Source organism: Myxine glutinosa, chromosome 4, assembly GCF_964187855.1.
Source record: "Myxine glutinosa chromosome 4, kmMyxGlut1.1, whole genome shotgun sequence".
Lineage (NCBI taxonomy): Eukaryota > Metazoa > Chordata > Myxini > Myxiniformes > Myxinidae > Myxine > Myxine glutinosa.
This window is the reverse complement of record NC_136264.1, coordinates 63038222-63066009: the sequence shown is the minus strand read 5'-3', so window position 1 is coordinate 63066009 and position 27788 is coordinate 63038222. Positions and strand designations below refer to the sequence as shown.

General features: G+C 44.2%; 1 protein-coding gene across 11 annotated transcripts in view; it reads right to left on the bottom strand.

The window, feature by feature from the left end:
- The window catches only part of LOC137424696 (uncharacterized), a 161786-nt gene that overhangs the window by 54962 nt on the left and 79036 nt on the right, over positions 1 to 27788 (bottom strand). For 10 of the 11 annotated variants that reach the window (XM_068112424.2, XM_068112426.2, XM_078775803.1 and 7 more), the window contains 3 exons: positions 17738 to 18131; positions 15579 to 16402; positions 1202 to 1616 (listed from right to left, as the gene is read on the bottom strand). In XM_068112424.2, the coding sequence (XP_067968525.1) occupies positions 1202 to 1616; positions 15579 to 16402; positions 17738 to 18131 (1633 nt within the window). Of the gene's footprint in view, positions 1 to 1201; positions 1617 to 15578; positions 16403 to 17737; positions 18132 to 18854; positions 20751 to 27788 lie in introns of those variants that run through there. The other variant, XM_068112428.2, reaches the window with a different exon arrangement.

Here is a 27788-nt window from a genome sequence, read left to right as displayed (position 1 = left end):
TACTTGGTGGTTTGGTGTTTTGAATTACTTGGTGGTGAGGTGTTTTGAATTACTTGGTGGTTTGGTGTTTTGAATTACTTGGTGGTGAGGTGTTTTGAATTACTTGGTGGTTTGGTGTTTTGAATTACTTGGTGGTGAGGTGTTTTGAATTACTTGGTGGTTTGGTGTTTTGAATTACTTGGTGGTGAGGTGTTTTGAATTACTTGGTGGTTTGGTGTTTTGAATTACTTGGTGGTTTGGTGTTTTGAATTACTTGGTGGTGAGGTGTTTTGAATTACGTGGTGGTGAGGTGTTTTGAATTACGTGGTGGTGAGGTGTTTTGAATTACTTGGTGGTTTGGTGTTTTGATATGGTTCATGTGGTTTGGCACCGATCTTGGATAGAAAAACGAACCTTATCGGATCAACACGAAACTTCACAAATGTGATCCCCTAACCATACATATGCAGAGTGTACATTTTGTGAGGTGATATGTCACGTGGTGTGGCAGCCATATTAGCTTGAAAGCCGATATTTAAAAAAAATCCCTTCACTGAAATCACTTCACGGATCGATGTGAAACCTGTCACGGCTGGTGAAAATATGATACTTGAAAAGAGCTGAAGGGATTTAAATCAAACTTGTTTATTTTTAGGACAGTGAACAAGGGCATATACCTGTTGTGGGACTATGTGGAGGCATATTGGCGATACAGTCGCATTAGCTCTAGTTTTTTAAAGAAATGCCTGATGTTGAATTTAATTTGTCCTCCTACTCCCTGGATGCTCCGGCTGGCTATAGGCCTGCTTTCGCCCCTCTCCAGGGCTCTACAGCTGACTTCGCCACCATGGCTTGTGGTGCACTGGACAAGCAGTCCATGCCTATGTCGCTTCTAAAGGTCGTAGTGCTTTCTCGTGTCTTTTGTGCTCACTTGGCCTCGCCTATACACAGGTTTTACACAACAACCTTATCCTATCTGCTCTATAATGGCCGCTCAATGCCTCCTTAGCGCACATTCTACACGACGACTTACTTCAAATAGTGAATACAGTGTGTAAAGCTAAGCTACACCATCCCACGGTCTATGCAATTCTTAAGACAATCTGGCGATGGATCTCGTACTTGAATGAAACAATATGTTCAAGAGCACAACTAAAAAACAAACACACCATAATATAGCCATCCGTCATCTTCCTATTGCTCAACCAACCGGTCTACTCACCTGCTGCCCGTTGCACGATGCTTCCCAGGTGACATTAACACAGCATCTCCTGTCACTGGAATAGGAGAGAGAGATTCTGGAGATGGCAATGGTGTTGAAGGGGCTTTGGAAGTAGAGACTGCGCAAAGGCCATCTCTTTCCCCGTCCCGCAAGCTAGGGGATTGTTGCAATCGCTCTCCCCTCTCTTTTTCTTTCTCTCTCTCTTTGTCCCTCTCCCTCTCACTGTCACGTTCCCGCTCTGAGTGCCGTGCACGGGCTTTATGCTCAGCAAGAAGAAGGTCAAACTTAGTACGCCGGCCTGGCACGGCCCGGCGCTGGCTCAATGAGTGGGTTTTGCAGGTAAGAGAACGTGTGCATGGGCGTTTTGTGTCAGGATCGAGAACGCCACAGTGCCGATCTGGATCAAACTCACGTTCTAAGGGAAGTACAAAATGACATGAGCATCATGGTTAGAACAAATATAACAAGAGAGAAAATTGCTTTGCAATACATCTCCCCTACCAGGTTTCAGTTCAATATCAGTAAACACATCCCTTTAGTTGGGTGGTGTGTAATACTGCGGTCGGTGCCGAAAATAATAATTAAAAAAACAACCCGATGTACATACATGAAGCAAAAACATGTGTACAGCATATGTGCATATATAATACATTGTGGTTATACACCTGGGATCATTCCAATTACACTGGTCCATGGACTAACGCCCAGGCCGAAGGCCTGAAGCCTGAGGATCTATGCTGCTTCATGGAATGGCAGCACATGATTTTCAGTGGACTCAGGCCATTTGCCCAACCAATGGGTGTAAAGCAGTGGGGTGGAGTCAGGGCAGCTGAAAACCAAGGCATGCATAATATATGATATTTTCTAAGTTCAAAAAGGGCATAACTCTGTGAAAAATTGGCAAAACACCCCAAAACGTAAAAACCTATTCTATAACTTATCATAATAAAGCCATGCACCAAGTTTCAGTTGAATATGTCAAAGGGTACCAGAAAAAAGTCTAGAAAACCACAGGTGGGACAGATGGACAGACAGACAGATGTAGAGGGAACCTACAGTCCCCTCCGGGTAGGGGATTAATAATTCTGGAAAAACAACTCGCAATTGCACCAAGCGAAGCTTGAAAACAGAATGTAGGAGTGACATCTCAATGATGATCGCCCATGAAACAAAAATCATATATCCGCTTGCTGTATCCTAATCAACAATGCCTCCCAAAAATGATGAAATTTTAAATGAGCACATTAATGCGTAATACTACCAAACAATCCATCCTTACGGACGGGTTCATTCTCCCACTTTTATGATGTCTAAAATGGTACGTGCTGCTTCCTTGCTTGAAGCTCAGCATTTAAAAGGATAGAGCACGGACAAACAATGATGGGAAGGAAATGGCAAACCACCCAGTATAATAACCCATGCCAAGAAACTAGTTCGGCAGCACCAACGCTCTAAGAGTATGGTACTTCAAAATCAAAGTCAAAATCAATGGTGTACTTTATGATGGCTCAGAACATTACGACAGCTTCCACCAGGTGGTGCTATATGTTACACATTTAGAGAGAATTGGGAACCTGCCCCCACCAAAACTGCAGGGTCTATGATTTTTTTAATTCAAGTTTTCAACTAACGCCATCCAGTAGTACAGGGATGCATACAAGTCAAACATGCAATCACATCTCGTAATGTTAAAACACAAGTTTGGTGTGGCAGTTGCCACTTCCAGAAGTATGAATCTTTTTGGCAAGTTGATCTTCACGATGTTCATCACGCCTTTGCTTTGTTGTGTTGTGTTCTCTTTTTTTTTTTTTTTTTTTTGTATACAAGATCGAAGCTCGTGAAAGAGCGAACATTAATCACACAGAAAGACAAACCGACACATAAAAAAACTCTTTGGGTGGCATAATGTTAATATTAAAACATGTTTGGCGTGGAACGTCTTCTGGGAAATGAAAACATTTTACCGCCTAGAAGCTTTTTTGAAAGAGCTCAACAATGTCTTGAGGTGTTGTATGCACCATGGATTATGTGAAGATAATTTTCAGCTCATGATCGAAGTACTGGCTGTCCAGTGTCCAGTCTAGTTCCAGTTTAAATTTTATATTACCACCAAACCAAGAGATACAATGATGCGGGGTTTTTTGCATTTTGTCACATAATTAATAACGTCTCTTGTGTTCTTCAGTACACCTCAACATGTGCACCTGTTGTGGCATGTAGCACGTCTTAAGAGCAAAATAAATAAATAAATAAGAAGACGTCATGCGGAGCACGATACTTGCAAAATCCGCCCCCCCCCCCCCAAGAAAAAAAATTCCATTGATAAAGCAAATTGTCCATTTCATCAAGATTAAAATTGACAATCTTGATCAAAGCTCGGGTCAATAGGAAGAAAAGTGACGATTTTTCAGCTGAGAATCGGATTTTGGAAGGTTGACCTTGAGTTGACCTTTGACCTTGTGACCTCAAAAATAGTTAGTTTCCCTATTTAGTGACTCAATGTGCAAATGCTGTTCAATTTTCAAGTCAATCGGATGAAAATTGAGGATTTTTGAAACTTGGCCTAGGTTGACCTTTTGGCCTATGTTGACCTCAACAATACTTGGTGGTTGAATTCATTCATCAGATGTGCAATTCCTCTTCAATTTTAAGTTAATTGGATGAAAATTGAGGATTTTAGAAATTTGGCCTATGTTGACCTTTTGGCCTACGTTGACCTCAAAAATACTTGGTGGTTGAATTCAGTGACCAGATATGCAAGTCCTCTTCAAATTTCAAGTCAATCAGATGAATATTGAGGATTTTAGAAATGTAGTTGACCGTTGACAGTTGACGTTTGGCCTATGTTGACCTTTTGACCCCAAAAACAATAGGCTTCTTGCTTTTGACCATTTGGTGAAGTTTCGTGAAGATCATTTGAAAATTGTGACCTGTAGGCCGGTGACAAACAAACAGACAAACAGACAGACAGACAAACAGACATAACCACAAACGCAACCGACCAATATACTTGAAAAATCTTCGATTTTGCAAGTAACAAACAAGAAGAATCGCACACCAGCTTTCTGGCACCCACCCCGTTGCCTACGCACGATCCTGGTCAAATATTTTGTCAGATTGAAAAAAAGTATAATCGTCCCGTCGGATCGGATTAATGTGAAGCAATTTTTGCTTAATATTTTTTTCTCTCCGAAGATTATTTCCATGTTTAAGGGTGGGACACTCAGATGACAGTAGCATATACATACTAACGGGAAAAAGTTCCTGTGCACCATAAAACAATTACACAAAATGATACTGACATGTACCCCTGCAATATAATGGTCAGACAACATGTGCCTCGACATGATTCCCAGTTTACCCATGGATATCTGGAATTTGCACGTGTATACTGTGCACTGCATGCACAAATTGCCATGCACGTGTACCGAGTTATGCGACAGTGCTACAAGTGGTACTTGCAACGCAGCACGATTCGGTGAACCATTCCAGCTGTGATAAAGCATTTTTATTGACGTCTAACATCATAAACGCCATGCCACACCTTTCTGAAAATGAACTTCTAGGTGCTATTGGCATTCTTGAGACACAAATACCACAAAACGTTGTGGCTAGGAACTCTTGGATTGTCACCCATTAGTGCCAGAACCGTCAGGAATCGGTTACATGAGCATAACATCCGACCACGAGGTCCAGCAATACGTCCAATTTTGTTGCCCCGTCATCTCGTCATAACTTGGCGAGATGTGTGCAGAGATGATAATTGCAGCGGGAGAAGTCAGAGTCAGGTGGACGAAGAGGCTGTTGATGTATGTATAAGAGAGGGTTAAATTCTATAGGATTGGAAGACAGGGTCAATTGTGTCAAAAGGGAAAGGGAGAAGGGAAAGGGAGATGTTCAAGATCCAGGAAAGTACAGGGACATTACACTCCTAAGTCATGTCATGAAGGTGCTGGAGAAGATTCTGGATGGGAGGATAAGGAAGAATGTAGAGATGGAGATCGGAGAAGAGCAGCAGGGGTTTAGAAAGTGTAGGGGGATGACGGATGGGATGTTCATGCTGAGACAGTTGGTGGAGAAGAGGTTGTAGGTGCAAGGTGAAATGGCATTGGGATTTGTGGACCTGGTGAACCTCGACGACACTGTCCGGAGAGAGGTGGTGATGGTGACACCGAGATGGATGGGAGTGTCGGAAGCAGAAGTTAGGTTGGCGGAAGGGATGTACAAGAGAACGAAGGGAAGAGTTTTGATTGGTCCTGGGATTTCGGAAGAGTTCAATGTGAACTCCTCCGACTTCAAAGGCAGGGAAGCTCTCTCAGCCCACACGTCTTTATTCGTGGTGATGGAGCTCGCAAGCAGGAAGGCAAGCATGAGGTATTCTGGGGAGGATGTTGTATGGAGACAATCTGGCTGTTGTGGTGGAGAGAATATGGGAGATGCATCAAGTACTAGGGGAGTGAAAGGAGGCATTTGAGAAACATGGGCTGAAGATGAGTATGGAGAAGACAAAGGTGATGTGGGTTGGACAGCAGAGAAAATAGATTAATATCGGGTTAGAGGGGAAGGAGATCAGACAGGGAAATAGGGTTGAATATCTGGGGAGAACAGTGACTGGGGATGGTAAGTCGGTGGCAGACATGTGGAGAAGGTGTGGAGGATGATTCAGGTGGGTGTGAATGAGTGGAGAAGGGTAGAGGGTGTAATGTCAGAGAGAAAGATTTCAAGGAAATTTGAAGGGAAGTTTCTGATGTCGTGTGTAATGCCGTCCTACCTTTACGGCCTGGAAACGGTGGCACTGACAGCGCCAACAACAGAGGCTCCAGGTTTGCGAGAACAACTGGGTCAGGAGGATTGCGAGAGTGAAGAGGGTGGATAGGAGGAGGATGTATGAACTGAGGGAAGAGATTGGTGTGCAGATGAGCTTGACGGGGAGATTGGTGAAATGCCGGCTGAGATGGGCTGGACATTTGGAGCGGATGGGGAAAGAGAGAATGGCAAGGAGAATGGAGAGATTGAGGGAGCAATGGAGGAGGAAAAGAGGTAGACTATGGTTGAGATGGGAGGATTGTGTGAGGAGGGATATCTATAAGGTGGGTGTGGTTGGAGAGTGGAGAGAGTTGGCTGAGGACAGAGGGGAGTGGAGGAGTATTGTGGTCAAGGTAGGGCAGGAGCTTGGTACCATGAGACCTCACTCCTTATAAAGAGAGGAGGAGGAGAAGAAATGTTCAAGTATGTATATAATTACTGGACTATGAAATAATAACACTATTTTTTTCCAGAAGTTATCTTTTATACCAGCTTATTTAACCCTTACAAGGTAACCTTGGATTTTGAGGACCCCAAGCTGAACATGTATTTTCAAAAAGAAATATATTTTTAGACATAAAAAAGAGGTTATTTGTAGCAGATTCATCTAATTTTAGTCTTCAAATATTGCAAAGGGTTTCAATTTGATATGTCCATAATGTTATTGCAATAAAATGATTAGAACATTTTTTCTAAAAAAAAATTCCTTCAATGGGTGAAGGAAGGGGGGAGCACTCAAGGGAACACTCAGATGGCATTAACTGGCACCCTGTGCCTGGGTTCATTGTAAACCTTGAGTACGATGATGCCATAGCCCTGTTAGCCGGCAGGTGATGATACCCCACCGTTCAACCGGTTTCCACATTGAGGAGGGGTTGGACTTGTAACCAGGACACACGACACCACACACGGCTCCAGGTTTGCCCACACGTAACACCACACACCAAAAGAAAAGAAAATTTAAACAAACACACACACACACACACACACACACACACACACACACACACACACACACACACACACACACACACACACACACACACACACACACACACACACCTTTTATTGGAAATTTCACAAACGCTTGGATCATGAGATGTAACCAGCGGGTTTACACAATTCATACGTAGTTGTACACGGTGCCTTTCAGATAAATCTTTCACCTTCGCAAGTACTCACACGAAAAATCACGCCTAACAACTAGATTACTATTAATTTTCTTATTATCGGCCTAAGTCATTTTTTTACATCAAAACATTGTTTTGTACAAGCATCGTTTGTACAAACATAAATAAATATTTTTATATCCATCCCCTGATCTATGCCTTTCCACAACTTTATCCTGGATATCTTTGGAAAGCTCCTTGGTGCTCATGGTTAAGTCTTTGCTGTGAAATGCACTACCCAGAAGAGGAAACCTACAGGAACAGCTGATTTTATTCTGGTATTGAATATAATCAGAATCATTACAATTAAACATCGGTGAAGACCAATTAACCTGGTGTGTGATTTTGAAGGTGATTGGTTACACCTGATCAAATTAACAATTGCTATTATAAGAGGGGTGGACACTGATCCAACCAAGATATTCTAGTTTTGTATTTTTAATTAATTTTCTGAGATTTGTAAAATTTGTTTTTCACTTGTAAGTTGTTGGTTACGATGAGTAAATAAAGATGGAAAAAGTCTGATTGAATGCAATTTCATTCCAGGCTATAAGGCAACAGAAGGTGAAAAATTTAAAGGGGGTGTAGACTTTCTGGAGGCACTGTATGTTTTGGAACTGTTATGCTCTCGGCTCGTGGAAATTATTTTGTGCCCATGAAAAACCACGAAAACGTGGGGCACATGGCCGCAAATGTAGAAGCAGATCGCAATGTATCAACCACTCCCTTTCCCTTCCTTTCCCTTGAGTTGCGGAATCCGCAAATGTTGTGACCGCGAATGTCAGGGTCCGACTGTACTGTACATCATAAATGAAACATATTTTTAATAGGATCTAAGGCTCATGGTGAAGCTGCCATACACACGTCTCACACACATGGACATGAAGACAAATACACGAGACAATACAGGACTGGTAGATGAGACAAGCAGCCTTTGAGATTGGGGGAAGTGCTGTCATTTCTTGGGGCACTCTGGGTACCAGTGGTGCCACAATCACAGAAATGGCTCCACCTTTCTTACTGCACTCAGCGGGGCATTTCCTATGAAGGAATTTCCTCCTTCCCATGGATACCAACCCATGTGGATTGTTCATGCTCATATCCTTATAAATGCTGAACGTCAAACAAGGATGCAGCATGTACCATTTTTAAAGTCTTTGGTATGACTCGGCCTGGGTTGACCTTTGAACCACCGACCTCCCAAACTCGGGGCAGACACACTAAGAATTACACCACCGAATCTGCCTTCTCTGTTTTATTAACGTTTTCTGCATTAAATTATACACATAATGCCATGCAATACCCATCCCTGCAGTCAATCATGTTTATTCCCTCTTTGAGTGGAGTCTAAAAGGCTGGGAATGACTGGGGCAGAGCTGACAGATGAACACTTCAACCCTTAAAAGGTACCTTTTATGGTCAACATCCCACATAGCCTCTTCTAACCCAACTCGTACTGCCTGACTTCACGTATCGACCTTATTTCACCAAATGAGCAGACATGTGAAAAGTGCGTTTGTGACTCCTTAAACCAGACTGCTTCAGGGAGATGGGCCTCGTTAGCTGCGGAGAAGGCTACCCGCCTCAGAGAAGGAAAACTCTGAACCAAACCCAACCAAAAGTCGAAGGTTGATTCTGATCAGCCGACCCGGGGCAGTACCATTACCCACTGCAGGGATCCTCAATGCTTTTACCATTTTCTGTCACCCGAGGTGGGGGTGCCGAGCATTGTTTTGCCGTGGGAGAGGGAGTGATGGGGTGGGGTTTTGAGTGGCCATGGGCTTGTGCCATTCTCTGCATACCATCCATACACAAAAATTACCCTATGAAGGCGAGTCATTCTTGGCTTTGCTGCTGAAGGAACAATTATTATGGCCTGGCTTCAGTTATTTTAATCATCTATCAGAACACTTCAGGGTAATGACCTTGTAAAGAATCGGTACACCGTATCTCAGGAACCGGACAAAGAAAAAGAGGATGAAGAGGCGGAGCGAGCGAGGTCGGAGAAGGAGCCGAGCTGCTTGGAGGTCTGGAGCAAACGCTGGCGAACGGGGGTCACGAGCGAACTTTGGGGTTTCTGAGGAAAGGGATTCCGGCGACAGAGTTGTTATCGCTGTGACAGTTAAGCCTGCGTGACAGGTTTTGCGGTCGATTCCGAAGAGAATCATTGGAGTGCCGTTACGTCTCGAGTACGGACCGTTGGCCATTTTGCCTCGCGCCGGATTTAGCATCGCTCCAGGTTCTTCACCTCGCTTGAACCATTTCAACGCATCCAGCCGTTAGCCTGGTTTGCATGTGTAATGTGGATTTCGAGTGGGAATTTGCAGTTCGCCGTGTGGGGAGCCGTTGAACATCCATACCCGAAGGTGTGATTTCCCAGTCGTCTCTTGAGGGCACCTTTGCCTATCTTTGGCAGTGTGACTGTCAACCGAGCGGGATTCTGGTCTCGATACAACATCGTTCTGACGATCACTGGAGCGTGGATCGACTTTGGCTTGAAGCCGGGACAGAGACATTGGGAATGTTATTTTCGCTCACTTGGAGCACAGTGAGTTATATTGTACGAAACTGATGGTACCATCATAGAAATGATATATTGGTTGTACAATTGGTTAATATTGTTATTGTACTGTTATTCTTGTGCGACCTTAATACAATACTTGCTTGTTGGTAACAATTGGTGTGGTTTCACCATTGATCTTTGACATACAGAATAACACATCTTTCTGCCGTGACTCCTCTAGGGGCTCGGAGGTACACCGTGACCGGGGTTTGGGGAGGAGCACGTAACAGGTCTCACAGCTGACAATGCATATCAGAGCAAAAGCCAAGCCATGAGGTCGAAGGATCTCCTTGCAGAGCTCAGAGACAGGATTGTGTCGAGGCACAGATCTGGGGAAGCCTACAAAAACATTTCTGCGGCATTGAAGGTTCCCAAGAGCACAGTGGCCTCCATAATTCTTAAATGGAAGAAGTTTGGAACAACCAGGACTCTTCCTAGAGCTGGCCACCCAGCCAAACTGAGCAATCAGGGGAGAAGGACCTTGGTAGGAGAGGTGACCAAGAACCCGATGGTCACTGGCTGAGCTCCAGAGATCCTGTGTGGAGATGGGAGAAACTTCCAGAAGGACAAACATCATTGCAACACTCCACCGATCTGGGCTTTATGGCAGAGTGGCCAGAAGGAAGCCTCTCCTCAGTGAAAGACACATGAAAGCCCGCTTGGAGTTTGCAAAAAAGCACCTAAATGACTCTCAGACTGTGAGAAACAAGATTCTGTGGTCTGATGAAACCAAGATTGAACTGTTTGGCTGAACTGAACATCACATCAGAGCGATGAAGAGAAGGACATGTTCTGGTGTGCAATAGAGAAGCTGATGGAAAACGTGAAAGATAAGGAAGTTGTTGTGGTAGGAGGAGATCTAAATGGAAACGTGGGAAGGAGTATGGACAGTTTTGAGGGAGTTCATGGGGGTTACGGATATGGTGTGAGAAATGGAGAAGGTGAAAGGATTTTGGAGTTTGCTGATGGAGCTGATTTGTTGATTTGTAATACTCAGTTCCAGAAAGAGGATAATAAGCTTGTTACATACACGTCAGGTGGGTCGACGACAACCGTTGACTACCTGCTGGTGCATAGGCGAGATAGGGGGTACCTCCAGGACACAAAGGTGATCCTGGGGGAGGAGGCTGTTTCACAGCACCACTTGGTTGTCTGCGACATAAGGGTGAAAGGTGCGAGGAGAGCTCGGCGGGTGAAGTACCAACCGAGAATGAAGGTGTGGAGGTTGAAAGAGGTGACAGTGAGGGAGGCATTAAAAGAGAGGCTGAGTATGGTTGAGGATGATGTGGTTGAGCTTGAAAGTGGTTGGAAGTCAATGAAAGACAGTCTGTTGGGAGCCGTTTGTGAGGTATGTGGATGGACAAAAGGACCACCGAGGCACTCGGAAACATGGTGGTGGGATGATGAAGTTGGAAAGAGGATTGACGAGAAGAAGAAGAAGTTCAAGGAGTGGCAGAAGGCGAAGGGTATGGGGGCAGAAAAGGCAGAGCATGAAAGTTATAAGGCAGCCAAGAAGACTGAAAAGAAGGAGGTAGCAAAGGCGCAGGAGGCATGCAGGAAAATGTTCGGAGAACGCTTGGATTCGGAAGAGGGTCAGAAAGCAGTATTCAGGATTGCAAAGCAGATAGCCAAAGAGAGGTGTGATGTGATGGGGGTGAGTTGCTTGAAGGATGAAGTGGGACAAATCGTTGTGTACCCAGATGGAATTAAAGGAAGACGGAAGAGATATATGGAAATACTGTTGAATGCAGAGAATTAATGGGATGGCAACATAGACAGTAACCCAGTTTTAGGACCTGCAGAGAAGATAACCGAGAAGGAAGTTGAGGAAGCGATAAAAGCAATGAAGAGTAGAAAAGCGGGAGGGCCGACGGGAGTTGTGGGAGATATGTTGAAGGCAGCGGGAAATTGGGGTGTGAAGAGAATGACAGAGATCTGCAATCTGGTGGTGAAAGAAGGCCGCATTCCAGTGAATTGGGAACTTAGTACCCTCATCCCTCTAATCAAGGGGAAAAGTGACCCTCTGGACTGTGGCTCGTATCGAGCGATAAAGTTATTGGAGCATAGAATGAAGGTATTGGAAAGGGTGTTGGAGAGGAGGATAAGGAAGAAAGTGAAGATTGACGAAATGCAGTTTGGATTGATGCCAGGAAGAGGAACGACAGACGCGCTTTTTATTGTGAGGCAGTTGCAGGAGAAGTACATGGAGAAGAGGAAGAAGTTGTTTCTTGGGTTTGTTGATCTGGAGAAAGCATTCGATAGGGTTCCTCGTGAAGTAGTGACATGGGCATTGAGGAAGTTAGGAGTGGAGGAATGGTTGATCAGAGTAGTGATGGCAATGTACAAAAGAGCGCGCACAGCTGTAAGGACGAAGGACAGGAACAGTGGTGAGTTTGAGGTGAATGTGGGAGTGCATCAGGGGTCAGTACTAAGTCCACTACTATTTGTAGTTGTGATGGAGGTGCTGGCTCGGAACATAAAGGAGGGTTTACCGTGGGAGTTGTTGTATGCAGATGATCTGGTGTTGATTGCAGAAAGTATGGATGGACTGAGGGAGAAGATGAACAAGTGGAAGGAATGTATGAAGACAAAAGGTCTGAAGGTGAATATCGGAAAAACGTAGGTGATGGCAAGTGGTAAAGCATGTGGTGAGGTGGAAAGAACTGGGAAGTGCCGTGTGCTGTGTGCAGGAAGGGTGTCGGAGTGAATTCCATTCAATGTACAATGTGCGCTGAGTGGGTTCATCAAAAATGTAGTGGTTTGAGAGGGTCATTAACCAGTGTGGCAGCTACATTCAAGTGTACGGTGTGCACAGAGGGAGCTACAGATGGAGGAAATGTTGAGTTGGATCTTGGAGACGGCGTGAAGCTGGAAGGTGTGAAAACATTTTGTTACCTAGGAGACATGCTGAATGGAGAAGGTGGATCAGACTCGGCAACGGTTGCTGGAGTGAGATGTGCATGGAAGAAGTTTCGGGAACTGAGTGGTGTGCCGACGAGGAGGGGAGTGTCGTTGAAGCTGAAGGGAAAGGTGTATGCTGCATGTGTGAGAAGTGTTATGATTTATGAGAGCGAGACATGGGTAATGAAAGTAGAGCAGCAACGAAGGCTCGAAAGGGTGGAAATGCGAATGGTTCGGTGGATGTGTGGAGTATCGTGGAGAGAGAGGAAGACAAATGATGAATTGCGAAAGATGATGGGAATAGAGCCTGTGATGGATGCTGTGAAGAGAAACAGGTTGAGATGGTTTGGTCACGTGTAGAGGAAGGATGAAAGTGACTGGTTGAGAAGAGTGATGGAAATGAATGTAGAAGGAAGTAGAGGACGGGGAAGACCGAGAAAGACTTGGCTAAAGATGGTCGAAGAAGAAATGCGGGCAAGGGGGTTAACAAGGGGAGATGCAGAAAATAGGGCAAAATGGAGAAGATTGTCATGGGGACCGCAAGGCTAACCCCTGCTCTTGTAGGGAAAATGGCCTTAAAATGCCTGTTGTTGTTGTTGTTGTTGTAGTGCTGTTGAGCCACCACGATCATGGCCTCACTGGAATGTGCTGTTGGTCACGATCGTGGCGCATGTCATTGTTCAACAGCCAGTATTGTTTGTTCCTATTTAAGTGTTTGTTCCTCTGGTTGCCTTATAAACAATAGACGTTTCATTCAGTTTGCCAGAAAAAAATACCATATTTTTATGTTGCATACTGGAGAAATTCAGCACTCAAAGAGTTAATACCAATTGTGCGGTCATTAATTTATTTGGTGTACTGCAGCAGTGAAGCATACTCCTGCATCAAGATGCTGCGCAATATAATGGGAACAGATCATTGCTGATATGGCAGGTGGCTTTACACTTACTTCAAAAGATTATGTGCTTGCCAAACAACATAGCAACCCTTTGGTACCCATGCATACCCATGATCCTGTTTACCCCTCCTACCCTTGCTCACCTAACCCTCTTACTTGCAGGTTACTGTTTCATCCTCACCTCTCTTACTGTTCGTTCAATCCTTCACTGGTTGCATCACTGTTAGTGCATTGCCCTTTTGTCCTCTTACTATTTCATGAGCTTAGATTATGTATACAAAAAGTATATTAAACCAGACATGGTTGGGGATGAAATACAGGACCAGACAGCTCAAAAGCAAGAATACACTCCAGTGAGCTGTTACATTCAATCAACTGCCCCCACTCAAATAGGAAACAATGCAGAAAACCTCTTCCCCTCTTTTAGTAACTCTCTATTACTTCCAAGTTAAACTGGAAAAAGTTAAACTAGAACTATACTCTTCGACGTCATGGCGTCGACCAATATGCCTCCGCCAACATTATTACATAATTATACATGCTTGTACCAAGTTTGATTTAAATCCCTTCAGCTGCTCTGAAGTATCACATTTTTACCTGACATGACCTCTGACCTTTGATGCTGAAATCTAGTCAGTTCATCTTGGCATCACAATATATACATGTACCAAGTTTGGTCAAAATCCCATCACTGGTTCACAAGTTAGCTCGGTAATAGAAGTTTTATCTTGCAGGACCTCTGACCTTTGACCTCAAGACCCCTTAATATAATCAGTTAATCTTTGCATCATTATACGTACTTGCACCAAGTTTGACATGGATCCCTTCAGCCGTTGTTTAGTTATTGCGGAAACGAAAACCTATCTCGGACGAACGGACAGACAACCCGAAAGTTTAATATGAATGTAACCATTATCATTTGGAAATAAAATGTTTCAATTTCATGGCAGAACAAGTACAAAAAGTTTTAATTAAAACAAAAGCCACGTCGATGTTACACAATGCCTAGATGCAGCTGTGCCTATAACGTCGATGTTATAGGCACAGGACATTCCTATTGATTCGATTACTTGATGTTATTTTTGTGCAAAGTGAAAATATATCTCGGCAATTTCCCGTGTGTGGCGACGAATTTTTAATATATCTCGGCATTTTCCCGTCTGTTATTTCAGGCGGTGTATGACTGACCATGCCGCGATTTTAAAAAATATATCTCGGCAATTTCCCGTGTGTGGCGACACGTGAACGAAGCTATGCTCCTCTCTCCACATTATTGTGACGACGTATAAATTAAATATTTCATCGTGACGATTGTCATCAAATGGACGAATTTTTAATATATCTCGGCATTTTCCCGTCTGTTATTTCGGGCGGTGTATGACTGACCATGCAAAGTGGTCCCAGCCTTCGTGGGGGACATGCAACACCCAGACGGGATATATATATCTCGGCATTTTCCTGTCTGTTATTTCGGGCGGTGTATGACTGACCATGCCGCGGTTTAAAAAAAAAAAATCTCAATGGACTTGAAGTTACAGGCCTTTGAGAATTCATTTCGTTCTATAAAGGGCAACTTTCATCGGATTTTCTTCCCGTTTTTTTTCAACCGAGTCTAAAACTATGTTAGCGACTGAAAAATGAAATGATATATCGAATTTGATTTGAAATAAAACTGTGTGAGAGAGGAAGACACCACGGGCCTACAAAACAGGCCTCAAAGCTATGCGAGTTAATAAAATGGTGGATATTTGTTTATATGAAGCCTCTCCCACAATGGGTGGAGCTATGGTTCCCAGAATGGGTGGAGCTTTGAGGTTTTGTCTTCTCTGCAAGAACAAGAAGAACAAGAAGAATAAGAACAACAACAACAACAGCAGAGGGCACTCTATGGCCAGCGTCTTGCGACGCGGCTAAAAACATTTGGCTTGTAAACAATTTTCAAGGAGAAAAATTAATTGCATTCCACTTTTAAATAAAGCAGTTATTTCAATAAAATAGCGGACATTTTTCAGGTTCTCTAATTATGCAAAAACAGCTCACCAACAGGGCGTTTGTGTGAAATTTTCCTCGCAAGACGTCCATCATCCCCATGGCTTCGTCGTCCAGGAACTAGTGCTTTTCCATTAGGAATGGGACCTGGCCCAGTGGGTCCATTGGGTCCATGTTGGACAGAAACTGAAGTCTTAATCCCCGAACCCTTCCCGGAAGCGAGCCTTCCACCAACACCCAGACGGGATGCATTGTGCGAGTTCCCAGTGACTTTGAGCGAAGGCGCAACAGATCGAGTGGTAGGTGCTGGGGAAGATGTTAAACAGGAAGAACCAGGAGGGTTTGCACTAGCATTCGTTCCTGTAGCGTTTTGTTTGGGGGAAGGAGAATGAGTAGACCCTGACATCTGACTATTCCTGCTGGAAAGACCTGGTCCTGTAGAAGAACCGAGATGGAAAGTAGCAGGTGCTGAGCCAGGAGGGTTTGGGGTACCCGATGCAGGAGCAGCAGTATTTGATCGCAATGAACTTGGTGGACCTGGATTTGGACGTGAGGTAACAAAGCAAGTGGCTGGAGTAGTTGCTGGCCGACTGCGCGTCGAAGGTTGTGGTTTTATTGAAGGCATCACAGGAGAACAGCTTTTTGCAGATTTTGTCGAGGTGGTAGGACAGCGTGGGGGACATGCAGGTGAATGCGGTGGAATGTGTCGTGGACCAGTTACTGTCGAAATTGGTAAAGATGATGACGACGATGTTGACGAAGATGTTGAGGAGGGACAAATAGACTGTTTGAAGCAAGAGGAAGCCGGGGTAGGAGTTGGACTCATACGAACAGATGGTGCACCATCCACCTTGTGAAGGCTCACAACAGCAACACTAAGGAAAGGGAAGGAAAAACACATATTAGCATTTGCATAACTAATCAAGGTGCTCCTGCAATTATATGAAAAATAATTAGAACAGCAAAGTTTTTTCACAACATTGACTTATGAAGCATGGAAAATTAACAAAATGAACAATCACTCAGAGCGACACTTGGAAAAAGAGAACAAAGTAGAATGACACTCAGTAGCACATCGTTTTGACCTCAAAAATAATTAGTGATTGAATTCAGTGACCTGGTATGCAAATCATCTTCAAATTTTAAGTTAATCAGATGAAAATTGACAATTTTAGAAATTTGGCCTATGTTGACCTTTTGGCCTATGTTGACCTTTTGGCCTATGTTGACCTCAAATATAATTGGTGATTGAATTCAGTTTGCTGATATGAAAATGCTATTCACATTTCAAGTCAATCGGATGAAAAACTGAGCATTTTTTTAAATCTGAAAGGTTTGTTGACCTTTTGGCGTATGTTGACCTCAAAAATAGTTGGTGGTTGAATTCAGTTAGCTGATATGTAAATCATATTCAAATATTAAGTCAATCAGATGAAAATTTAGGATTTTAGAAATGGCAAAAAAGTGGTTGACTTTTGGCCTATGTTGACCTTTTGACCTCAAAAATAAATAGGATTCTGTCGGACCACCAACTCTACCATTTGGTGAAGTTTCGTGAACATCAGTTTAAAATTGTGACCTGTAGGCAAGTATAAGTGAGCGGACAGACAAACATGTAAACAAATAAACACACACACAAACCGGAGTAATCAACATATTTATCAAAAAAAAAAAAAAATTTGCCAAGTAATAAAACCCCCAGTAAATTTCTCATGATATCAATGATACACAAATACATTTCAGACATTGATTGTAAAATGATCCTGCTTTCTGTACACACATAAAATGAGTCCATCAGGTTCGTGCAGAGCGCACTTGCATTTGAGCTGCCAAGTATGGAAATGGTGCATTGATTCTTGATCTGACTATAAATTGTCAGACTGTTTCTTTGTAGGCAGAACATTGGATCATGGAGTTGCCACCCTCCATTTGTACGTTCAGCTGCTATCATTAACATGTGTTGGTGCATGTTAAAGATCCCACAGTGTCTTTTGAGGAAGAGCAGGCGAGCTATTGCCAGCACTAGCAAATTCCGAGTTCCTGCCCCAATGTGCATGGACACTGCATAAATATCCAAGCCAAGCATGAGTAATAATGCCCATGAAGTAAGAAGTACTCGGCTTATTACACATGCAGCTCATTAATTCAGTGAGACAGAGAACATGAATGGATTACGTTTATCCCTTTCTCTTTGGTAGACAGACTCTTACCAAGATTTGTCTGTAGTCTTGCTGTTTGCTGTTAAATTCCTTTGTTTCCCACCACCACCGACACCCCCTCCACCTGCATCCAATGGTCTTTCACGTGCTGGCCGGAGGGGCCTGTTGGGTTGAGCCACAACTTGGGTGGTGGTCCCTCCCACCCGTGTGGGTGAGTCGACGCGAGGGCGGCACTGTAAACTTGAGGGTGCAGACGAATTAAGTGTAATTTGGGAGCCAGGAGCAGAATTTAGAATAGCAGCATGTTGGGGGAATCCGTCACGTTCCCACTCTTGCTCGTTGTCCCGATCAGATGACTGTCGTGAACTAGGCAAGGCAGCTGAGGCAGCAGGAAAATATTTAATGTGTGCAGAAGACTGCCGACTCGATTGACCATGTCGTCTCTCTAGGGATTGGTAACAAGTGAAAAAAGGAAAAGTGAACCAGAGGTGACCTAGACTGATGAAACTAGTGAAAATGCAAACTCTGAGTAAAGGCGATGATTGCTATGACACAACAAAATACCGTGCAGAAGCATTTCTTTCACTTTACATTTTATCGTTATCTTCTCATTGCTATGCAACACTTAAGGCCCGAACCACAGCTCTCCACCATTTCCTAATGTAAGCTCGGTGTTGTGCCTTCTTCCAGATTAATTCCCGCTTGCATTAAATAGGGTTACCATATTTGAACTTTCAAAAAAAGAGGACACTGCGCAGAGGGACACTCCGAGATAAAGAGGACACTCTTGAAAAGAGTTTCCTTTACATATTGCACAACCTTATCGGCAGTCTCATTAAGTGTGTTACGAACCTCGATTAATTTTGACTGCAAACCGCCATTTTCCCAGTCGAAATATTGAATTATTACTGGATATATTATGCTTTCTGAGTCTACATGAGATTGCAAATAAATAGGACCTTTATTTATCACAGACATACATACTGAAGAATTCAAATAGAACCATCGCAAAAATTGTGCATAGCAAATACAGCAATTTGGAATATCTTTAAAAAGAAAAGAAACCACTGGTGTACTTAGCAATAGACAACGGCCAGATCGGCCAAGTAAAACAACTACAGTTAACGACAGAGAAATCATCATATCTGTGAAGAAAACCCTAAAATACCTGTCAGTGACATCACCAACCACATCCAGGGTGCACGAGTGAAAGTATCTCAATCTACTGTTCGTAGTAGACTTTGACAGTAGAATTACAAAGGCTACGCTGCAAGATGAAAACCTCTCATTAGTACCAGATATAGAAAGGCCAGGTTAGAATTTCCCAGAAGTACAGAGGTAGGCCAGGAGAGTTATGCGACAAAGTTTTATGGACAGATGAGACCAAGATAAACCAAAGCGACAGGAAGGCGAAAATATGGAGAAAGGAAGGAACTGCATATGATCCAAATGCATATACTACCTCATCTGTGAAGCATGGTGGATGTCGTTTCATGGCTACCTCTGGAACTGGCCTACTCATCTTTATTGATGATGTAACTAATGATGGCAGCAGCAGAATTAATTCAGAAGTGTACAGAAACATTTTGTCTGCCGATGTACAAGAAAAAGCCTCCAAACTCATTGGGCGGCGCTTCACCATGCAGCAAGACAATGATCCAAAACACTGTCAACGCAACCAAGGAGTTCATCAAGGGAACAAGCCATTTGTCTTTATGGACATGCTTATAAGGCAGGAAGTTGCACATCTCTTAACTTTCCTCCTATAAAAATATAAGTATTCCACAAAGTTCTAAGAAAATCAAAGATCTTAAAATAATGTGCAATGCAATAAATAATTATCATGTTATAGGAGTAATCCAACAAGTAATGTTAATCATTGAACAATTCACTGAAACCCCAAAGCAACATCTCACGAATGTACCGTAGAGGGCGTAAAAGTAAGTTGCACGTCGTGGCAATATACAAGTTTAGTTAGTCGTTATTAGTTAAAGCAAACGTTGGACTCGATGCCACCAAATAAATATTGAGAGGTACATTAAGAGGAAGAAGATCAGTATGGGAAGAACAGGTATAAGATGGATGAAGAGGAGGTGCAATAAGAAAAGGTATAAATATCAGAAGAAAAATAAGGACAAGAAGGGGAAAATGTGGGGTAGGGGTTGGGGTGGTCTGATAGAGACAAAAAAAAGAAGACCACCAAAAAGGAGGAGAGGAAGGAATAAAAGGTTCTATAAGAGGAAGAAAATGAAGAGAAAAAGAAGAGTAGGAGAAGGAAGATAAGGCAACAACAACAACAACAACAACATGCATTTTAAGGCCATTTTCCCTGCTAGAGCGGGGTTTAGCCTTGCGGTCCCCATGACAATCTTCTCCATTTTGCCCTATTTTCTGCATCTCTCCTTGTTAACGCCCTTGCCCGCATTTCTTCTTCCACCATCTTTAGCCAAGTCTTTCTCGGTCTTCCCCGTCCTCTACTTCCTTCTACATTCATTTCCATCACTCTTCTCAAACAGTCACTTTCATCCTTCCTCAACACATGACCAAACCATCTCAACCTGTTCCTCTTCACAGCATCAATCACAGGCTCTATTCCCATCATCTTTCGCATTTCATCATTTGTCTTCCTCTCTCTCAATGATACTCCGCACATCCATCGAACCATTCGCATTTCCACCCTTTCCAGCCTTCGTTGCTGCTCTCCATTCATTACCCATGTCTTGCTCCCATAAATCATAACACTTCTCACGCATGCAGCATACACCTTTCCCTTCAGCTTCAACGACACTCCCCTCCTCATCAGCACGCCACTCAGTTCCCGAAACTTCTTCCATGCACATCACACTCTAGCAACTGTTGCCGAGTTTGATCCACCTTCTCCATTCAACATGTCTCCGAGGTAGCAAAATGTTTTCACACCTTCCAGCAGCTTCACGCCGTCTCCAAGATCCAACTCAACATTTCCTCCATCTGCAGCTCCCTCTGTGCACACCTTACAATTGAATGTAGCTGCCACACTGGTTAATGGCCTTCTCAGACCCCTACATTTTTGATGAACCCACTCAGCGCACATTGTACATTGAATGGAGTTCACTCCGACACCCTTCCTGCACACAGCACAGGGCCACTTCCCAGTTCTTTCCACCTCACCACATGCATTACCACTTGCCATCACCTTCGTCTTTCCGATATTCACCTTCAGACCTTTTGTCTCCATACATTGCTTCCACTTGTTCATCTTTTCCTTCAGTCCATCCATACTTTCCGCAATCAACACCAGATCATCTGCATACAACAACTCCCACGGTAAACCCTCCTTCACGTTCTGAGCCAGCACCTCCATCACAGCTACAAATAGTAGTGGACTTAGTACCGACCCCTGATGCACTCCCACCTTCACCTCAAACTCACCACTGTTCCCGTCCTTCGTCCTTACAGCTGTGCGCGCTCTTTTGTACATTGCCATCACTGCTCTGATCAACCATTCCTCCACTCCTAACTTCCTCAATGCCCATGTCAATACTTTGCGTGGAACCCTATCGAATGCTTTCTCCAGATCAACAAACCCAAGAAACAACTTCTTCCTCTTCTCCATGTACTTCTCCTGCAACTGCCTCACAATGAAAAGCGCGTCTGTCATTCCTCTTCCTGGCATTAATCCAAACTGCATTTCGTCGATCTTCACTTTCTTCCTTATCCTCCTCTCCAACACCCTTTCCAATACCTTCATTCCATGCTCCAATAACTTTATCGCTCGGTATGAGCCACACTCCAGAGGGTCACCATTCCCCTTGTATAGAGGGACGAGGGTACTCAGTTCCCAATCCACTGGAATGCGGCCTTCTTTCACCACCAGATTACAGATCTCTGTCATTCTCTTCACACCCCAACTTCCCGCTGCCTTCAACATATCTCCCACAACTCCCGCCGGCCCTCCCGGTTTTCTATTCTTCATTGCTTTTATCGCTTCCTCAACTTCCTTCTCAGTTATCTTCTCTGCCGGTCCTAAAACTGGGTTACTCTCTATGTTGCCATCCCATTCATTCTCTGTATTCAACAGCATTTCCATATATCTTTTCCAACTTCCTTTAATTCCATCTGGGTCCACAACGATTTGTCCCACTTCATCCTTCAAGCAACTCACCCCCATCACATCACACCTCTCTTTCGCTATCTGCTTTGCAATCCTGAATACTGCTCTCTGACCCTCTTCCGAATCCAAGCGTTCTCCGAACATTTTCCTACATGCGTCCTGCGCCTTTGCTACCTCTTTCTTCGCAGCCTTGAGCTTTCCAATGATCATTTTCACAATCATCAACCTTTCACTCACTCTAGTCACACTCACCACACTGTCTACAAACTCCTCAGAAAACAGGACACCAACACCATTCTCGCCCTCCGGGCACCCTTGCCACAAAAACTTGTATTTCTGTCCCTGCCTACCCTTCACCATTCTCACATCACTTCCCTTCCATCTCGTCTCTTGCACACAACATATGTCCACTCTTCTTCTGACCAATACTGAGAGGAAGAGGAAGAGGAAGGAGAAGGAAGAGAAGAAGGGAAGAAAATAACAAAAGGAGAAGCAAAGAGAAAAACAAATACGAGAAGCAAAGATAATGCTCGACGAAGGTAAAGGAATAAACGCTGTCCTTCCAAACAAGATGAAACCTGGTTTGTTTGGAGCTGGCACCTTCTTTACGTGAAGGTTTGATGACAACTCAATGCTAAATTTTTGTAAGGCCCATAACGAATGTTGTGAAGTTCTGCATTGCACTCTGAAACAAAAACAACTATGTCAGACTAATGAACGAAATGGTATGTAACAAGCACATACGAGTTTAGAAAGACAAAGTTAAAAAACGATTCTATGGTGACAATGAAGACCCCACTCCTACAACTTTTTGGACCACCCCTTTGAACTTACCCAAATCTTTGATGGGGGGAAAACAAGTGTTATTGTCGACTTTGGGAACGTGGCCTCTCCTGCTTGCTCAAAAAGAGCACATACAGCACTCAAGGTGAGATCTGTGCTTAGAAAATAGAAATAGTTCTCCTTCCGGTCAGTTAGGCTCTCTGGTGTGCAGTGAGATCCTCCGAGCACATCCTTTTACCAATGTTTACAACTTTGTTCATCCTTTCATAACTTAAAAGAGATAAAGAAGGAATATTGATGTTTAACATGTTGGCCGAACTACAAACTGGATTGATCTTTTCATTAAAAACATAAGCAGCAGTACATGATGAGGAAACAAAAATAGCTTTCATCTCACTATTTCTCTGTTGTTATGTCACGCAAAAGTGATGCAGGTGAAGGCTCCACCCCCCCCCCCCCCCCCCCAACCACCTCTGCCACCAAAGGTAATTTCCATCAACCCATATGACCATGCTGAGAGAGAGGTAATGGTGGGTGATCATGGTGAGAGAGAGGTAATGGTGGGTGATCATGGTGAGAGAGAGGTAATGGTGGGTGATCATGGTGAGAGAGAGGTAATGGTGGGTGATCATGGTGAGAGAGAGGTAATGGTGGGTGATCATGGTGAGAGAGAGGTAATGGTGGGTGATCATGGTGAGAGAGAGGTAATGGTGGGTGATCATGGTGAGAGAGAGGTAATGGTGGGTGATCATGGTGAGAGAGAGGTAATGGTGGGTGATCATGCTGAGAGAGAGGTAATGGTGGGTGATCATGGTGAGAGAGAGGTAATGGTGGGTGATCATGGTGAGAGTGAGGTAATGGTGGGTGATCATGCTGAGAGAGAGGTAATGGTGGGTGATCATGGTGAGAGAGAGGTAATGGTGGGTGATCATGGTGAGAGTGAGGTAATGGTGGGTGATCATGCTGAGAGAGAGGTAATGGTGGGTGATCATGGTGAGAGAGAGGTAATGGTGGGTGATCATGGTGAGAGTGAGGTAATGGTGGGTGATCATGGTGAGAGAGAGGTAATGGTGGGTGATCATGGTGAGAGAGAGGTAATGGTGGGTGATCATGGTGAGAGAGAGGTAATGGTGGGTGATCATGGTGAGAGAGAGGTAATGGTGGGTGATCATGGTGAGAGAGAGGTAATGGTGGGTGATCATGGTGAGAGAGAGGTAATGGTGGGTGATCATGGTGAGAGAGAGGTAATGGTGGGTGATCATGGTGAGAGAGAGGTAATGGTGGGTGATCATGCTGAGAGAGAGGTAATGGTGGGTGATCATGCTGAGAGAGAGGTAATGGTGGGTGATCATGCTGAGAGAGAGAGAGGTGAAGGTGGGTGACCATGGTGAGAGTTAAAGATAGGTGACCATGGTGAGAGAGAGGTGAAGGTGGGTGACCATGGTGAGAGAGGTGAAGGTGGGTGACCATGGTGAGAGTTAAAGATAGGTGACCATGCTGAGAGAGAGAGAGGGAAAGGTGGGTGACCATGGTGAGAGTTAAAGATAGATGACCATGGTGAGAGAGAGGTAATGGTGGGTGATCATGCTGAGAGAGAGGTAATGGTGGGTGACCATGGTGAGAGAGAGGTAATGGTGGGTGATCATGCTGAGAGAGAGGTAATGGTGGGTGACCATGGTGAGAGAGAGGTAATGGTGGGTGATCATGCTGAGAGAGAGGTAATGGTGGGTGATCATGGTGAGAGAGAGGTAATGGTGGGTGATCATGCTGAGAGAGAGGTAATGGTGGGTGATCATGGTGAGAGAGAGGTAATGGTGGGTGATCATGCTGAGAGAGAGGTAATGGTGGGTGATCATGCTGAGAGAGAGGTAATGGTGGGTGATCATGGTGAGAGAGAGGTAATGGTGGGTGATCATGCTGAGAGAGGTAATGGTGGGTGATCATGCTGAGAGAGAGGTAATGGTGGGTGATCATGGTGAGAGTGAGGTAATGGTGGGTGATCATGCTGAGAGAGAGGTAATGGTGGGTGATCATGCTGAGAGAGAGGTAATGGTGGGTGATCATGCTGAGAGAGAGGTAATGGTGGGTGATCATGGTGAGAGAGAGGTAATGGTGGGTGATCATGCTGAGAGAGAGGTAATGGTGGGTGATCATGCTGAGAGAGAGGTAATGGTGGGTGATCATGGTGAGAGAGAGGTAATGGTGGGTGATCATGCTGAGAGAGAGGTAATGGTGGGTGACCATGGTGAGAGTTAAAGATAGGTGACCATGCTGAGAGAGAGAGGTGAAGGTGGGTGACCATGGTGAGAGAGAGGTAATGGTGGGTGATGATGGTGAGAGTTAAAGATAGGTGACCATGCTGAGAGAGAGAGGTGAAGGTGGGTGACCATGGTGAGAGAGAGGTAATGGTGGGTGATGATGGTGAGAGTTAAAGATAGGTGACCATGGTGAGAAGCCAAAGCGGTCCTTATCTTTTTACAAAAGTTCTCATTAGATCTGATAAAGATGTTCATCAAATTACTCCGATCTCATAAAAAAAAGACATTTTTGTCGAAAAAGGGATGTGGGTGGGAGTTAATGATCACCCTTACCCCACGCCTTATCCAAAGCCATGACCTTTTCTACCCCCTGTCAACCTCCCACCCTCGGGTCCACCTCCTTTCAAATTTCCAGTTTTTCCTACCTGGGAGTTTGCTTCTGTATCCATTTTGTCCATCCCATACATCCTCCCCTACCCCACATTCCTTATTTGTCCAAGTCTCCCTCTCTTTCGTCCTTCAACTTCGTTGTTGGTGTACCCTCTCCTCACTGTTCTTTTTGTTATGTTGCGTCCTAATCCGTTCGGTGTTCGAGCTCTTCCACGAGCCTTGACTTTGTCTAATATAATAAAGTGCAGGCAGTGAAGAATAGAGTGCAGGCAGTGAAGAATGGAGTGCAGGCAGTGAAGAATAAAGTGCAGGGAGTGAAGAATAAAGTGCAGGCAGTGAAGAATAAAGTGCAGGCAGTGAAGAATAAAGTGCATGAAGTGAAGAATAAAGTGCAGGCAGTGAAGAATAAAGTGCATGAAGTGAATAATAAAGTGCAGGCAGCAAAGAATAAAGTGCAGGCAGAAAATAATAAAGTGCAGGCAGCAAAGAATAAAGTGCAGGCAGCTAAGAATAAAGTGCAGGCAGAAAAGAATAAAGTGCAGGCAGCGAAGAATAAAGTGCATGCAGTGAAGAATAAAGTGCAGGCAGTGAAGAATAGAGTGCAGGGAGTGAATAATAAAGTGCAGGCAGTGAATAATAAAGTGCAGGGAGTGAAGAATAAAGTGCAGGCAGTGAAGAATAAAGTGCAGGCAGAGAAGAATAAAGTGCAGGCAGTGAAGAATAAAGTGCAGGCAGTGAAGAATAAAGTGCAGGCAGTGAAGAATAAAGTGCAGGTAGTGAATAATAAAGTGCAGGAAGTAAAGAATAAAGCGCAGGCAGCGAAGAATAAAGTACAGGCAGTGAAGAATAAAGTGCAGGCAGTGAAGAATAAAGTGCAGGAAGCGAAGAATAAAGTGCAGGCAGAAAAGAATAAAGTGCAGGCAGTGAAGAATAAAGTGCAGGCAGTGAAGAATAAAGTGCAGGCAGTGAAGAATAAAGTGCAGGCAGTGAAGAATAAACTGCAGGCATTGAAGAATAAACTGCAGGCATTGAAGAATAAACTGTAGGCATTGAAGAATAAACTGCAGGCATTGAAGAATAAAGTGCAGGCAGCAAAGAATAAAGTGCAGGCAGTGGAGAATAAAGTGCAGGCAGTGAAGAATAAAGTGCAGGAAGTGAAGAATAAAGTGCATGCAGTGAAGAATAAAGTGCAGGCAGTGAAGAATAAAGTGCAGGCAGTGAAGAATAAAGTGCATGCAGCGAAGAATAAAGTGCAGGCAGTGAAGAATAAAGTGCAGGAAGTGAAGAATAAAGTGCATGCAGTGAAGAATAAAGTGCAGGCAGTGAAGAATAAACTGCAGGTATTGAAGAATAAAGTGTAGGCAGTGAAGAATAAAGTGCAGGCAGTGAATAATAAAGTGCAGAAAGTGAAGAATAAAGTGCATGCAGTGAAGAATAAAGTGCAGGCAGTGAATAATAAACTGCAGGCAGTGAATAATAAACTGCAGGCATTGAAGAATAAACTGCAGGCATTGAAGAATAAACTGCAGGCATTGAAGAATAAACTGCAGGCATTGAAGAATAAAGTGCAAGCAGTGAAGAATAAAGTGCAGGCAGTGAATAATAAAGTGCAGGAAGTGAAGAATAAAGTGCATGCATTGAAGAATAAAGTGCAGGCATTGAAGAATAAAGTGCAGGCAGTGAAGAATAAAGTGCAGGCAGTGAATAATAAAGTGCAGGAAGTGAAGAATAAAGTGCAGGAAGTGAAGAATAAAGTGCAGGCATTGAAGAATAAAGTACAGGCAGTGAAAGCAGACGCCACTGACTGCACAGCATGAACCCTTCGCATTCCCTACTCCCACCCCTACTCTCGCAAAACTGCCGACACAAGCCAATGACTTGAACAAGCTTTGCTTTCCTCTTCGGTTCGCTGTCAAAACACCCCCCCAAAACACCCCCCCCCCCCCTGCTGCTGAGCCTTGCCCTCGGTGATATCTGAAAGCTCGCAGTAGCCCGTTTAAAATGATAAAATGGTGGGACAGAAGTCGAAGAATGGATGGACGGAGGCAAGGCCAAGACAGGAAGGGCATGGACAGATGGATTCACATGCGAAACTATTACAAAAGAAAAGTGCCACACAATGCACCCTCAAGCTGTGCATGTACTGTACGTACATAGACAGTGTAACCTTGTCCCAAGACCTGCCAACGCTGTCCAATCTCTTATCCCTTCATACACAACTCCCCCACTGCTCCAAAACTGACCTTCTCTTCCACTCCCTCCCAACCTCCCCCCTTTCCCGACGTCGTTCGCCCCATCTATCCTCCTCCTCCCCCTCTTCTTTCATGGAGCCTTTTCTACACCCCAATCCGCTCACGTCTCTTATTTATCAGACCTCTCCTCCATCTGCGGTTTCCACGGACCCTCTCCTACCTTTCCCACCTTCTCTTGTATGACCGGAAGCCCAGCGTGTCCGATGTAAACAACTCGGGAGTGGGGGCGTGTTCGGAAGCCACCCACGTGGCGTCATTTCCCGGGCTGTGCTGACTGCTTGTCAACGTCACTCGGCAACACCCAACGTCACGCCACGGTTTCCATG